We start from the raw sequence: 14,877 nt of genomic DNA, 5'->3' as shown, positions 1-14,877 counted from the left end.
TGACATGGTTAGTACAATAAATATTATAGCCCGTTTAGTTAAGAAGCTATCTTAAAGCGGAGGTTCAAACAAAAATTGAACCTCCACTTTTCGGAACCCTCCCCCCCTCCAGCGTCACATTTGGCACCTTTCAGGGGGGAGGGGGTTGCAGATACCTGTCTAAGACAGGTATTTGCACCCACTTCCGGCATAGACTCCCACGGAAGTCTACGCCTCTTCCTGTCCCCCCGCGCTGTCTGCTGGGATACACACGGGTCCCAGGAGATAGCAGTGACCTGTTAGGACACGCAGTGCGACTCACGCATGCGCAGTAGGGAATCGGGAAGTGAAGCCGCAATGCTTCCAACATCACTGGACCCTGGGACAGCTGAGTGTCCTTATTTTAAAAGTCAGCAGCTGCCGTATTTGTACCTGCTGACTTTTTAAAAAAAAAATTTGCGGGACTCCCTCTTTAATTACCCTGATTGTTGGAGAAAAAAAGAAAAGAAAAAAGAAAAGGTAGTAAAGAAGTATTCCAGTAACTCTCTAGAGGAGTGTGACTTGAGTAAAGAGTATAGGGAATATATCTCCTACTGTCAGCTTTAGGAAAGAAATTAAGTGAATTTATGTTTGGCTATAAGCCAATCAAAATTCACAGTTGGGAGCAGTGGGAGGTTGTTACCACAGGAATGTCAGAAACAACTATACCAAAAACCTTTTGTATTAAACTAGTTGTATTAACCTCCCTGGAGGTATTCCCGAATCTGGCTCGGTGTGAGATTTCAGTACCAAAATCGGTAATCCCGAGCCAGACTCGGGATCGTATTGCAGGATCCAGAAAGAGCTTTCTTACTTTGTCCCCTGGATCCTGTGATGTCTCCCCGCTGTGATCTGCGAGCCGCCGTGTCTCGCTCGATTCACAGTGCCGAGCTCCGTTCCCTGCGAGCGTTGCGACACACGGGGATGGAGTTCGGCGCCAAATTTAAAAAGTAAAAAACACAGTATAGATACAGTATACTGTAATCTTACAGATTACAGTTCTGTATGAAATAATTACATATCCCCAGTGTCCCTAGTGGTTTGTCCAGTGTCCTGCATGCAGTTTTATATTATAAATACTATTCTTTCTACCAGGAAACTGGAGATTGTCCATAGCAACCAAAAAATGTCCATTTACGTCAAAAGTGCTTTTAGACCAGCTAGAAAACAGCAATAATAAATTAGAATCACTTGCAGAACTGAGCGATAATGATTTGTGGGGAAATTCATCATCAAACACTAAAAGTAATGACAGTGACAATTCTGCAACTGAGCAAATGTCAGTGTTTTTGATTTGATTACATTATTGAATAATTGTTATTATTATATTATTATTTTTTATAATTATTTATAGTTATTTATTATATTATAATTTATGATTTCGTGTTTCAAACTTTATCATACCCGGGATGTCTACTAGACTCTTGTTCGGACAGATTTAAGTGAGTTATTTCTAAGAATTACAAGCCTACATTATAAAACGCCAAATTTCCATGCAAAATAATGGTACCGCTTTCAGCACCTAAAATCTGAAATAATCATATCGCCAGGGAGGTTAAAATAAACTGAGTGAAGCCTCCCACGGCTCATATAAATCAATTGTAAACATAAGTTAGTCATGTACCCCATTCCAGCCATTAGGATAGTAACATGAATCTCAACATGGTCCATAAAAAATCTGCTGGATCTGCATTGAGTAAATATAGTTATTAGTTAACCTAGCAGAATTGTAAGAAATTAGAAACATCATAAATTGTATGGCCTGCTAACACCATTTAACCTTGTATAAATGTGAAAACCGGTAGCTCCATTACTGTGAGTGAATTAGGATCTGTTTTATTTTGTGATGCAGTGAACGCACCCTAATTGGGTGTCCCCAGTGTTGGGTTTAGAATTGTCATGTCTGCGGTCAATTTGGTGGGTGTCAAGGTTCGATCGTGGCAGAACATGTGTGCGATCTGTTTATCCAGTCAAGAGTCATCAAGCAAGCACATGCTCAGCCTATGAGGAGTCTCAAATTATAGAGAGGGGTATACCTGGATTATTTACCCAGTCCATATTTGCATTTGTGAATATGGAGTATTTGTCAGTTTTGTGTGAGCCCAAAATATCAAATGGACCTTTATCCTACATATAATACAATACAAGATGCGTTCGGGATACATAAATACCAAGTATCTTAGATCCGGCCAACAGAAGGTGTTGGGGATTGTCTGGGGTGGAAAGTTGCATGGCATAGATATTACGTGAGTTAGTCAGCTACTTGTAGTTCCATTTTTCGCCACAAGATGATAATCCAGGATAAGGAATCGCTGTGTGTGGAAAATTTTACAGGCTGAAATAAAAATCTGGATTAAACAAAGTTTCTCAATTATCAACTGATAAAGGGGTAGTGCAAAGGGAAGAAAGGGGATGAAAAGGAAGTACATTATCAACTTTTTGGGAAATCAATATATGGGTCCCTTTTGCTGTGTTAAATCTCACTTGGAACCTTGAGGACAATGTTATACTTCTGTCCAGTTCATGACATTTGTTTCTTGGGAATAGAGTGAGTTCCTGAGAGTCTCAGATAAAAATCAGGTAGCATCATGCAATCTGGATCCTTTAGAGGAATAGGGAGACTTGCCAGCGCCAAGTCCCATGTATTTGTCGGGTTTAGGTGTCTTTGAGGAAGAAGGTTTGGAGGGCGAAGCTTGCGGTGTATGTGGTGGAGACACTCCCTGTGGGGGAATACGAAATTCCTTATACCATTCTTGTAGATCAATTAGGGGGAGCTGCAGTTGGTCACAGAAAGCCGGGATGTCTTCTGGCATCCTCAAGTAATGCTGTTTGCCAAGATACGTGGTGTTTAAGGTAAAGGGAAAGCGCCATCTGTACGGTATTCCTTCGTCCCTTAGTGTAGCAATCATGGGGCGCATGGCACGCCTGTTTTGCAAGGTGATGTGGGAGAGGTCTTTGAATAGAGCTATGGTGTGTTCATTAAAGAGAATTTGCTCATGCCTTCTGGCTTTGTTCAAAATTTCCTCTTTTAGTGTGAAGCTTTGTAGACAGCATATAATGTCCCTTGGTGGGGCAATCATACAAGCAGGAAATTAAATTTCCAGTTTTTAGTAACATTAGATTACAATATGGTTTGTGTAGCAATTTTATAAGATACATCATTTTTTTTTTTATTTGACATTTTTTCATTGAAATAAAGGAAGAACATCTGTGGCCAGGTTTGGTAAGCTTTAACATTGATTTACTCCAGAAAACAAAACAGAAAGCTTGGAATCAATATTTTGAATGTCATAAGCACTGTGCTGGATACAATATTAATTTACATTCATTAGTATGTAGGCAAAAAAATCATAGAGAACAAGACTATAATAATAACCGATGCCCTAAACAGTCTCTAATCACTTATTACAGCAGCGCTATGTGTAAAGATGGTCCAAACACATTTGTAACGTTAATGATAAAGGAGATCCAGAAAAGTTCAAGTAGCTGTGATCTATTGTAGTGGAGAGCCTCTTTCAAAAAGGATAATCACCACGTGCAGGGGACATCTCCCCAATGAAATTGCACTCACCAAAAGGACAGCAAACATAAGCCTTTATAATAAACACTTCCTTTCTCCTTTGTCCAACCACCAGATGTCAATCACATTCATAGATGATACCGCAATACATATGGGAGGAATGAAATAACCAGATAGTGTAATATTGCTAAGACAATTTTATTTAATCATTCAAAATATTCCCCCTTAAGCTTATATGCGTACCAGATATGCAGAAAAAACGAGCATGTTAATAAAGTGCACTGTGCCTTGTAATCCCGTTTCCCGGGAGGTCCTCTGGAACATCTGCTGGATGTTAAAACCAGCTTGCTTCTTTGTTCCTCTCGGGTACCTGGAACGCACGCGTCACTTCGGGTGTATTACGTCCCTGACGCGTTTCGTCACTTCCGGACGTCGTCTGAGGGCGTCTTACATTCATTATTTTCTGTTTTATAGTTAAAGAACCGTGGTCCAACTGATACTGATGAGGATGCTGCTGCAGCCCCTGCAGCTGCTGGAGAAACAGCAATATTCGTAAGAACCTTTTATAATGTGAATGCAAAGTATTGTAAAGAATAGCAGCCAATTATCAATAATTTCTGTGTTGGGAATGAGCTGAAATCTGACTACTAGATACATATTCTACATCCAGTTTGCTATACTTGAAATGTCTTCTTGAATAATCTCATAGAGCTTGGCAACTATACACTGTTCACATGTATTCAATTCCAAACCAGCCATGGTAAATTACAACAGGAGAATAAACATTTTAATCCTGAACATTTGCTACATTGTAATCCAAAAAGTCTTAAAAACATTTTGCTATAAGATAACAACCAATTAGAATGCATTCTGTCCATCCTGACATCAGTAAAATCAGCTCTATTTGGCTGTGATGTGTCCCTTCATGTTGTTAAAATATTACAATAAGTAAAATCAGTAGGGATGAGCCCGATGTTCGAGTCGAACGTGAGTTCGACTCGAACATCGTGTGTTCGCCCGTTCGCCGAATTTAGAACATTGTGGAGAGTTCATAGGAAATTTAAGCACCGTGGAACGCCCCATAATGCACTGCGAGATCGTCAATGCACTAAGAGACAACTTTATAAGCTTTACAGCTTTATGTTTATGAGAGCGCAACCTCTTATATTTTCACGTTTCTTTAAGTAATTTTATTGTCTTAAAGTGATACTAAACCTTCAGCTTTTTTCTGCTAATCCTGCTCCTTTAAGGTAGTGTAGTGTGTTTTCACTTATCTTTTTGTTCAATTTTATTTTCAAATGTTTTTTTTGGGGTTCGTTTTCTCCACTTCCTGTTGTTCTCCCAGATGGTTGCGCCCATCAGCAGAGCCATTCTAAAGGGGGTTATCGTGGGTGTGCGCCCCCTCCACAGGGACTACATCCCTGCGGGGAGACGCTGTCTGCGCTCACAGGCACGGGAGCCGCAGCCGTGTATGACGTTGTAGCTCTGCCTCCCGTGCTTGTTCTCATTCAAGCAGTCAGGGAAAATGCGGCAATGCGCATGTGCGATGCCGCTAAGCATAAAGGGAATTGTAGTTCACATTCAGCATATGACGTAGTGGCAGGGAGCGCTCTCCAATACCCGGAAGCTGTGAAAATCTAAAGGGACTGTAAGGGAGGAAGTGCCGAAAATAGGTATGTGTAAAACAGGGAAAATAAAAATTTTGGTGGAAAAAATATATAGATGCCAGATGTATGCAGCATATATATCAGATTTATGCAAAAAAATGTACCTTTACAACCCCTTTAAATGAAGAATTTTTTTTGCATGTGTGCAAAACATGAAAAAAAATGCTCTACAGCCAAACTAGTTAAACAATGTTTATCAAATTTCTGAACAAGGTGTTTTTGCTGATGTATTAGATAGATTGGGGGTTATTTCCGAAAGGCAAATCCACTTTGCACTACAAGTGCAAACTACAAGTGCAAAGTGCACTTGAAATTGCACTGAAAGTGCACTTGGAAGTGCAGTCGCTGTAAATCTGAGGGGTAGATCTGAAATGAGGGGAAACTCTGCTGATTTTTCATCCAATCATGTGCATCTAAAATGCTGTTTTTTATTTTCCTTGCATGTCCTCCTCGGATCTACAGCGACTGCACTTCCAAATGCACTTTTAGTGCAATTTCAAGTGCACTTTGCACTTGTAGTTTGCACTTGTAGTGCAAAGTGGATTTGCCTTTCGTAAATAACCCCCAGAGTCTCTGCAATTGAGAAAGATCACTGTTCAGAAGAACCTCCAACTGCTGTCACTTCTCGAACATCAGTCCCCAAACCCAATTGGCAGACACCAAGGGCTGGTGCACACAGAATCTGGTGCAGCTGTCCATAGTTGGCAATGTTACTGTTTGTCAGAGGGATCCAGAGTCTATATATTACATTATGTTACTTTTCTGCAATTTGCTGAATTATTTATTTTTTTTAGCTTTCCTGCTTCACCACACTTAGTTTTCTTGTGGAATGTGCCACATTTGAGAGTTATTATTATACAGCATTTACAGGCATACCCCACTTTTAAGTACACAATGGGGTTTATTTACTAAAGCTGGAAAGTGCAAAATCAGGCTCACTTCTGCATAGAAACCAATGAGCTTCCAGGTTTTATTACCAAAGCTTAATTGAAGAAGCCGAGGTTAGAAGCTCATTGGTTTCTATGCAGAAGTGAGCCTGATTTTGCACTTCCCAGCTTTACTAAATAAACCCCATTGTATACATAAAAGTGGGGTATGCCTGTATATTGTACCAACAGTTTACGCAGCGCTTTACTTTAGAGTTAGGATTAATTTAGAGTTAGGACTACAAATAATACTGGGGTGCCGTGAAGTTGTTCTGCAGCTTACTCATGTTTTTGCAAATGTGTGCAAACTAAACCCCTGTTTTTAACACACACTGTTAGACAGGATAATTTGGTTGTTTGCAGACTGGTTGGTGAGTTAAGCTGGAAAATGTCTTTGGTTTTGTTTGACATGCATGGCCCTTCCATGTGCTCCTTGCTGTGAAGGCCAGTTATAGATGGGGGCAGTGGCCTATTTGTTTGCCTTTAGTTAATACTTTAACCACTAGGCGTCTGCGCTATAGCCGAAAGACGGCTACAGCGCGGACTTCAATTGCCGGGAGGGCGTCCCTGGACGTCCTCCTGTTTACTTCCGCATTGCACGCTCCCGCGGGCGCGCATCGCGGAAGTTTTGTGCTGGCCGTGTCCCTCGGACACAGCCAGTCACAGATCACCGTAAACGGCCAATGACAGCGGCCGTTTACAGTGCGATCGGCGGTGCCAATGAGAGAGGATCTCATATGTAAACATATGAGATCCTCTCTCATCGCCGGCTCTCCCTCCTCACACAGAGACAGCGTGTGAGGAGGGAGAGCGGAACCGCTGCGGCGGTAAGTGTAAAAGAAAAAAAAAAAAAGGAAAAAAAAGGTGTCCCGCTGTTAACGGTCCCTGCCATCTGCCCTGCCATCTGCCCTGCTATCTGCCCCTGCCATCTGCCCTGCCATCTGCCCCTGCCATCTGCCCCTGCCATCTGCCCTGCCCTGCCATCTGCCCCTGCCATCTGCCCTGCCATCTGTCCCCAGTGCCATCTGTCCCCACTGCCACGTATAAGTGCCATCTGTCATCAGTGCCACATAGTGCCATCTGTCATCAGTGCCATCTGTCATCAGTGCCACATAGTGCCATCTGTCATCAGTGCCATCTGTCATCAGTGCCATCTGTCAGTGTCACGTGCCATCTGTCATCAGTGCCACCTGTCATCAGTGTCATCAGTGCCACGTATCAGTGCCATCTGTCATCAGTGTCATCAGTGCCACGTATTAGTGCCATCTGTCATCAGGGCCACGTATTAGTGCCATGTATTAGTGCCATCTTTCATCAGTGCCACGTGTCATCAGTGCCACATATCAGTGCCATTTGTCATCAGCGCCACATGTCATCAGTACCACATATTAGTGCCATCTGTCAGTGCCACGTATTAGTGCCATCTGTCAGTGCCACGTATTAGTGCCATCTGTCATCAGTGCCATGTATTAGTGCCATCTGTCATTAGTGCCATCTGTCATCAGTGCCACATCAGTGTCAGTGCCAGGTATCAGTGCCATCTGTCATCAGTGCCACGTATCAGTGCCACGTATCAGTGCCATTTGTCATCAGTGCCACGTCAGTGTCACGTGTCATTGTCCTGGTTCTCCAGGGCCTTCAAAAGTGTAATAGGTAGTCAACAAATTAGATGTGTAATTTATGCTCCTAGAACACCTGATGGCGCTCCCTGCATGTTGGGGCTCTCTATGTGGCCAGGCTGCGAAAAAGTCCCACACATGTGGTATCGTAATACTCAGGAGGAGTAGCAGAATGTATTTTGGGGCGTCATTTGTGGTATATACATGGCATGTGAGAGAAATAACCATTACAATGACAATTTTGTGGGGGGGGGGGGAATCTTCATTTTGCAAAGAATTGTGGGAAAAAATGACAACATCAAAAACCTCACCATGCATCTTACTAAATACCTTGGATTGTCTACTTTCAAAAAAGGGGTCATTTGGGGGGTATTTGTACTTTCCTGACTTGTTCGGATCGCAAGAAATGAGATGGCCGTCAGTACATCAGGTGTGATCAATTTTTTATGATTTGCACCATAACTTGTAGACTCTCTAACTTTCACAAAGACCAAATAATATCCACTAATTTGGGTTATTTTTACCAAAGATATGTAGCAGTATAAATTGTGGCCAAAATTTATGAAGCAAAATTACTAATTTGCAAAATTTTATCACAGAAACTAAGAAAAATGCGTTTTTTTTCAAAATTTGCGGTCTTTTTTCATTTATAGCGCAAAAAATAAAAAACCCAGAGGTGATCAAATACCACCAAAAGAAAGCTCTATTTGTATGAAAAAAAGGACAAAAAATTCATTTGGGTACAGTATTACATGACTGAGTAATTGTCATTCAAAGTGTGAGAGCGCTGAAAGCTGAAAATTGGTCTGGTCACGAGGGGGGTTTAAGTGCCCAGTTGTCAAGTGGTTAAGTCACTTTTAATACTTGCCGACCAGCCGCCACAGATATACTGCAGCAGGGCGGCTCTATTGTGCGAATCGCCGTACCAGTACAGCGCTCCATGCAATGGCTATAGCAGGCACGACCCGGAGCCGATGCGCGTGGCCTGTGGCCACGATGTTGCGCTGGCCACAGGCATGCGCAGTAGGGAATCGGGAGTGAAGCCGCAACGCTTCCAACATCACTGGACCCTGGGACAGGTGAGTGTCCTTATTTTAAAAGTCAGCAGCTGCCGTATTTGTACCTGCTGACTTTTAAAAAAAAAAAATTTGCGGGACTCCCTCTTCAATTACCCTGATTGTTGGAGAAGAAAAGAAAAGAAAAAAGAAAAGGTAGTAAAGAAGTATTCCAGTAACTCTCTAGAGGAATGTCACTTGAGTAAAGAGTATAGGGAATATATCTCCTAGTGTCAGCTTTAGGAGAGAAATTAAGTGAATTTATGTTTGGCGATAAGCCAATCAAAATTCACAGTTGGGAGCAGTGGGAGGTTGTTACCACAGGAATGTTAGAAACAACTATACCAAAAAGCTTTTGTATTAAACTAGTTGTATTAACCTCCCTGGAGGTATTCCCGAGACTGGCTCGGGGTGAGATTTCAGTACCAAAAGTGGTAACCCCGAGCCAGACTCGGGATCGCATCGCAGGATCCAGGAAGAGCTTTCTTACTTTGTCCCCTGGATCCTGTGATGTCTCCCCGCTGTGATCTGCGAGCCGCCGTGTCTCGCTCGATTCACAGTGCTAAGCTCCGTTCCCTGCGAGCGTTGCGACGCACGGGGATGGAGTTCGGCGCCAAATTCAAAAAGTAAAAAACACAGTATAGATACAGTATACCGTAATCTTACAGATTACAGTACTGTATGAAATAATTACATATCCCCTTTGTCCCTAGTGGTTTGTCCAGTGTCCTGCATGCAGTTTTATATTATAAATACTATTCTTTCTGCCAGGAAACTGGAGATTGTCCATAGCAACCAAAAAATGTCTGTTTACGTCAAAAGTGCTTTTAGACCAGCTAGAAAACAGCGATAATAAATTAGAATCACTTGCAGAACTGAGCGATAGTGATTTGTGGGGAAATTCGTCATCAAACACTAAAAGTAATGACAGTGACAATTCTGCAACTGAGCAAATTTCAGTGTTTTTGATTTGATTACATTATTGAATAATTTTTATTATTATTATATTATTATTTGTTATAATTATTTATAGTTATTTATTATATTATAATTTATGATTTCGTGTTTCAAAGTTTATTATACCCAGGATGTCTACTAGACTCTTGTTTGGACAGATTTAAGTGAGTTATTTCTAAGAATTACAGGCCTACAATATAAAACGCCAAATTTCCATGCAAAATAATGGTACTGCATTCAGCACCTAAAATCTGAAATAATCATACTGCCAGGGAGGTTAAAATAAACTGAGTGAAGCCTCCCACGGCTCATATAAATCAATTGTAAACATAAGTTAGTCATGTACCCCGTTCCAGCCATTAGGGTAGTAACATGAATCTCAACATGAAAGTTGTTCAATAATGAACGATGGTTTGTAAACTATGATCCATCAAAAATCTGCTGGATCTGCATTGAGTAAATATAGCTATTAGTTAACCTAGCAGAATTGTAAGAAATTTGAAACATCATAAATTGTATGGCCTGCTAACACCATTTAACATTGTATAAATGTGAAAACCGGTAGCTCCATTACTGTGAGTGAATTAGGATCTGTTTTATTTTGTGATGCAGTGAACGCACCCTAATCGGGTGTCCCCAGTGTTGGGTTTAGAATTGTCATGTCTGCGGTCAATTTGGTGGGTGTCAAGGTTCGATCGTGGCAGAACATGTGTGCGATCTGTTTATCCAGTCAAGAACGTACAACGTACATCAAGCAAGCACATGCTCAGCTCCGATCAGCCTATGAGGAGTCTCAAATTGTAGAGAGGGGTATACCTGGATTATTTACCCAGTCCATATTTGCCTTTGCGAATATGAAGTATTTGTCAGTTTTGTGTGAGCCCAAAATATCAAATGGACCTTTATCCTACACATAATACAATACAAGATGTGTTCGGGATACATAAATACCAAGTATCTTAGATCTGGCCAACAGAAGGTGTTGGGGATTGTCCAGGGTGGAAAGTTGCATGGCATAGATATTATGTGAGTTAGTCAGTTACTTGTAGTTCCATTTTTTGCCATAAGATGGTGATCCAGGATAGGGAATCGCTGTGTGTGGAAAATTTCACAGGCTGAAATAAAAATCTGGATTAAACAAAGTTTCCCAATTATCAACTGATAAAGGGGTAGTGCAAAGGGAAGAAAGGGGATGAAAAGGAAGTACATTATGTACATGACCTTTGTTTCTTGGGAATAGAGTGAGTTCCTGAGAGTCTCAGATGAAAATCAGGTAGCATCCTGCAATCTGGATCCTTTAGAGGAATAGGGCGACTTGCCAGCGCCAAGTCCCATGTATTTGTCGGGTTTAGGTTTGTTTGAGGATGAATGTTTGGAGGGCGAAGCTTGCGGTGTATGTGGTGGAGACACTCCCTGTGGGGGAATATGAAATTCCTTATACCATTCTTGTAGATCAATTAGGGGGAGCTGCAGTTGGTCACAGAAAGCCGGGATGTCTTCTGGCATCCTCAAGTAATGCTGTTTGCCAAGATACGTGGCGTTTAATGCGAAGGGAAAGCGCCACCTGTACGGTATGCCTTTGTCCCTTAGTGTAGCAATCATGGAGCGCATGGCACGCCTGTTTTGCAAGATGATGTGGGAGAGGTCTTTGAATAGAGCTATGGTGTGTTCATTAAAGAGAATTTGCTCATGCCTTCTGGCTTTGTTCAAAATGTCCTCTTTTATTGTGAAGCTTTGTAGACAGCATATAATGTCCCTTGGTGGGGCTGTATCTGAGGGATTTGGAGCTAGGGCCCTGTGTGCTGCACAAATTCAATGTCAGTGTCTTTGGGGCGGTCAAGCAGCTCATTAAACACTTCCTGAAGAGCTGATTTAATTTGAGCAGGTTCTATTTTTTCAGGGATCCCCCTCACCCTGATAATCTGTCTGCGGCCCCTGTTATCCAGGTCCTCCAGGTGTCTGTTCATGAGAATTAGGTGTGTGGCATGAGATGTGACTGTGGTAGTCAGCCTCTCAACTGCTCTGTCTCTTTTAGCTTCTGCCCTCTCGGTGTGGGATAAGCGATCTGATAATGCCAGAAAGTCAGCTCTCAGGTCTGTGATGGCAGAGGAAAGTGTATTTTTTATGTCTGCAGCAATTTTTGTCATCTCTGAGAGCCGTAGGGGATGGTCAGTGTGCTCCGGTTCTCTTACCATGTCTTCTGAGGCTGACAGTGAGTCCTCCTCGCTGTGCTCCGCCTCGTGTCCCATCAGCGCCATCCCAGCAGCGGAGCGACCCCTTGTCCTGTGTGTCTGGAACTCGAAAAGCTCCGGTATGCTGCGGGAACCAGGCGTGGAAAATGATCGGTGCTGTTGTGGGAAAGCAGGCAGTCTGTTTCGTTTGCCCATCGCCAAGTTTTTTGAGGCTGGAAGGGGTTCTGTGTGCTGCGGTCTAGCAGAGCTCAGTTAGGCAGCGTCCTTTCCCGCTGAGCTCCAAGTCACGCTTCCAGTGTTCTCATGAGGAAAGCTGCAGTGTCTGCACCCCTTCAGAGGTATTTAACCCTTATTTAAACTGTGGGGAGTATCTCACCAAAACTTACATTTCTATTTCAGGGGATGCTTAAAATTTGACTTTGTAGTGCAGATTTCTGAGAAAACCAGTCAGCCAATCATACAAGCAGGAAATTAAATTTCCAATTTTTAGTAACATTAGATTACATTATAGTTTGTGTAGCAAGGTTTGGTAAGCTTTAACATTTACTCCAGCAAACAAAACAGAAAGCTTGGAATCAGTATTTTGAATGTCATAAGCACTGTGCTGGATACAATATTAATTTATATTCATTATTTTCTGTTTTATAGTTAAAGAACAGAAGGTCCAAACGTCAAAATTTCACAACCTCTGAAATTGCTGTAATACTAGCATCAGTGGTAAGAACCTTTTATAATGTGAATGCAAAGTATTGTAAAGAATATCAACCAATTATCAATCATTTCTGTGTTGGGAATGAGCTAAAATCTGACTACTAGATACATATTCTACATCCAGTTTGCTATACTTGAAATGTCTTCTTGAATAATCCCATAGAGCTTGGCAACTATACACTGTTCACATGTATTCAATTCCAAACCTGCCATGGTAAATGACAACAGGAGAATAAACATTTTAATCCTGAACATTTGCTTCAATGTAATCCAAAAAGTCTTAAAAACATTTTGCTATAAGATAACAACCAATTAGAATGCATCCTGTCCATCCTGACATCAGTAAAATCAGTAATTGGCTGCGATGTGTCCCTTCATGTTATTAAAATATTACAATAAGTAAAATCAGTAGGGATGAGCCCGATGTTCGTGTCGAACATCCCCTTGCGGGGAGACGCTGTCTGCACTCACAGGCACGGGAGCCACAGCCGTGTACGACGTTGTAGCTCCGCCTCCCGTGCTTGTTCTCATTCAAGCAGGCAGGGAAAATGCGGCAATGCGCATGTGCAATGCTGCTGAGCATAAAGGGAATTATAGTTCACATTCAGCATATGACTTAGTGGCAGGGAGTGTGCTTCAATAGCCGGAAGCTGTGAAAATCTAAAGGGACTGTAAAGGAGGAAGTGCCGAAAATAGGTATGTGTAAAACAGGGAAAATAAAAATTTTGGTGGAAATAATATATAGATGCCAGATGTATGCAGCATATATATCAGATTTATGCAAAAAAAAATGTACCTTTACAACCCCTTTAAATGAAGAATTTTTTTTGCACGTGTGCAAAACATGAAAAAAATTGCTCTACAGCCAAACTAGTTAAACAATGTTTATCAAACTTCTGAACAAGGTGTTTTTGCTGATGTATTAGACAGATTGGGGGTTATTTACGAAAGGCAAATCCACTTTTCACTACAAGTGCAAACTACAAGTGCAAAGTGCACTTGAAATTGCACTGAAAGTGTACTCACTGTAAAGCTGAGGGGTAGATCTGAAATGAGGGGAAGCTCTGCTGATTTTATCATCCAATCATGTGCAATCTAAAATGCTGTTTTTTTTACTTTCCTTGCATGTCCCCTCGGATCTACAGTGACTGCACTTCCAAGTGCATTTTCAGTTCAATTTTAAGTGCACTTGTAGTGCAAAGTGAATTTGCCTTTCGTAAATAACCCCCAGAGTCTCTGCAATTAAGAAAGATCACTGTTCAGAAGAACCTCCAACTGCTGTCACTTCTCGAACATTATTCCCCAAACCCAATTTGCAGACACCAAGGGCTGGTGCACACAGAATCTGGCGCAGCTGTCCATAGTTGGCAATGTTACTGTTTGTCAGAGGGATCCAGAGTCTATATATTATTATTATGTTACTTTTCTGCAATTTGCTCAATTCTTTTTTTTTTTTTTTTTAGCTTTCCTGCTTCACCACACTTAGTTTTCTTGTGGAATGTGCCACATTTGAGATTTATTATTATAGAGTAATTTACAGGCATACCCCACTTATAAGTACACAATGGGGTTTATTTACTAAAGCTTCCAGGTTTTATTACCAAAGCTTAATTGAACAAGCCGAGGTTAGAAGCTCATTGGTTTCTATGCAGAAGTGAACCTGATTTTGCACTTCCCAGCTTTAGTAAATAAACCCCATTGCTTACATAAAAGTGGGGTGTATATATATATATACATACACACACACACACAATATCATGTATTAAACCCCTTTTTACCCATTTTAAAACAGAAAGAACTTGGATGTATCTTGGTAGATGAGTTTGGACAGAAAGTCACAGAACTGGTAAGAATATTCTTCAAAATGTATGTAAATGAATGCTCATCCTTACACTTAATTCTTGAAACCTCTCCAGCAGGTTCTGTTGCAATTAGGTTATAGATAAAAAAAATCAAGTATGTAAGCAATGTTCCTTTTCTCAGGCTTTATAATAACTGCAATAACAATTTTAAGATTAACCACTTCAGCACCAGAAGGATTTATCCCCTTAATGAGCAGGCCATTTTTTGGGATACGGCACTGCGTCGCTTTAACTGACAATTGCGCGGACGTTGGATGCTGGAGCCAAACAAAATTGATGTCCTTTTTTTCCCAAAAATAAGTAAAAAATCATTTTTTTTCAAAAGTGTCAGTCTTTTGCTGGTATTTGAT

The 14,877-nt window shown here is 41.3% G+C and overlaps 1 protein-coding gene across 8 annotated transcripts in view; it reads left to right on the top strand.

The window, feature by feature from the left end:
• LOC141103571 (uncharacterized) overlaps nt 1-14,877 on the top strand; it is a 142,709-nt gene that overhangs the window by 43,165 nt on the left and 84,667 nt on the right. For 4 of the 8 annotated variants that reach the window (XM_073593306.1, XM_073593311.1, XM_073593305.1 and 1 more), the window contains 3 exons: nt 4,013-4,090; nt 12,603-12,671; nt 14,458-14,511. In XM_073593306.1, coding sequence (XP_073449407.1) covers nt 4,013-4,090; nt 12,603-12,671; nt 14,458-14,511 — 201 coding nt within the window. The remainder of the gene's footprint in view (nt 1-4,012; nt 4,091-12,602; nt 12,672-14,457; nt 14,512-14,877) is intronic. The other 4 variants (XM_073593310.1, XM_073593309.1, XM_073593307.1 and 1 more) reach the window with 3 other exon arrangements.

This window comes from Aquarana catesbeiana, linkage group LG07, assembly GCF_042186555.1.
Source record: "Aquarana catesbeiana isolate 2022-GZ linkage group LG07, ASM4218655v1, whole genome shotgun sequence".
NCBI lineage: Eukaryota > Metazoa > Chordata > Amphibia > Anura > Ranidae > Aquarana > Aquarana catesbeiana.
The sequence above is the reverse complement of the archived record's forward strand: the minus strand, read 5'-3'. Positions and strand labels throughout refer to the sequence as shown.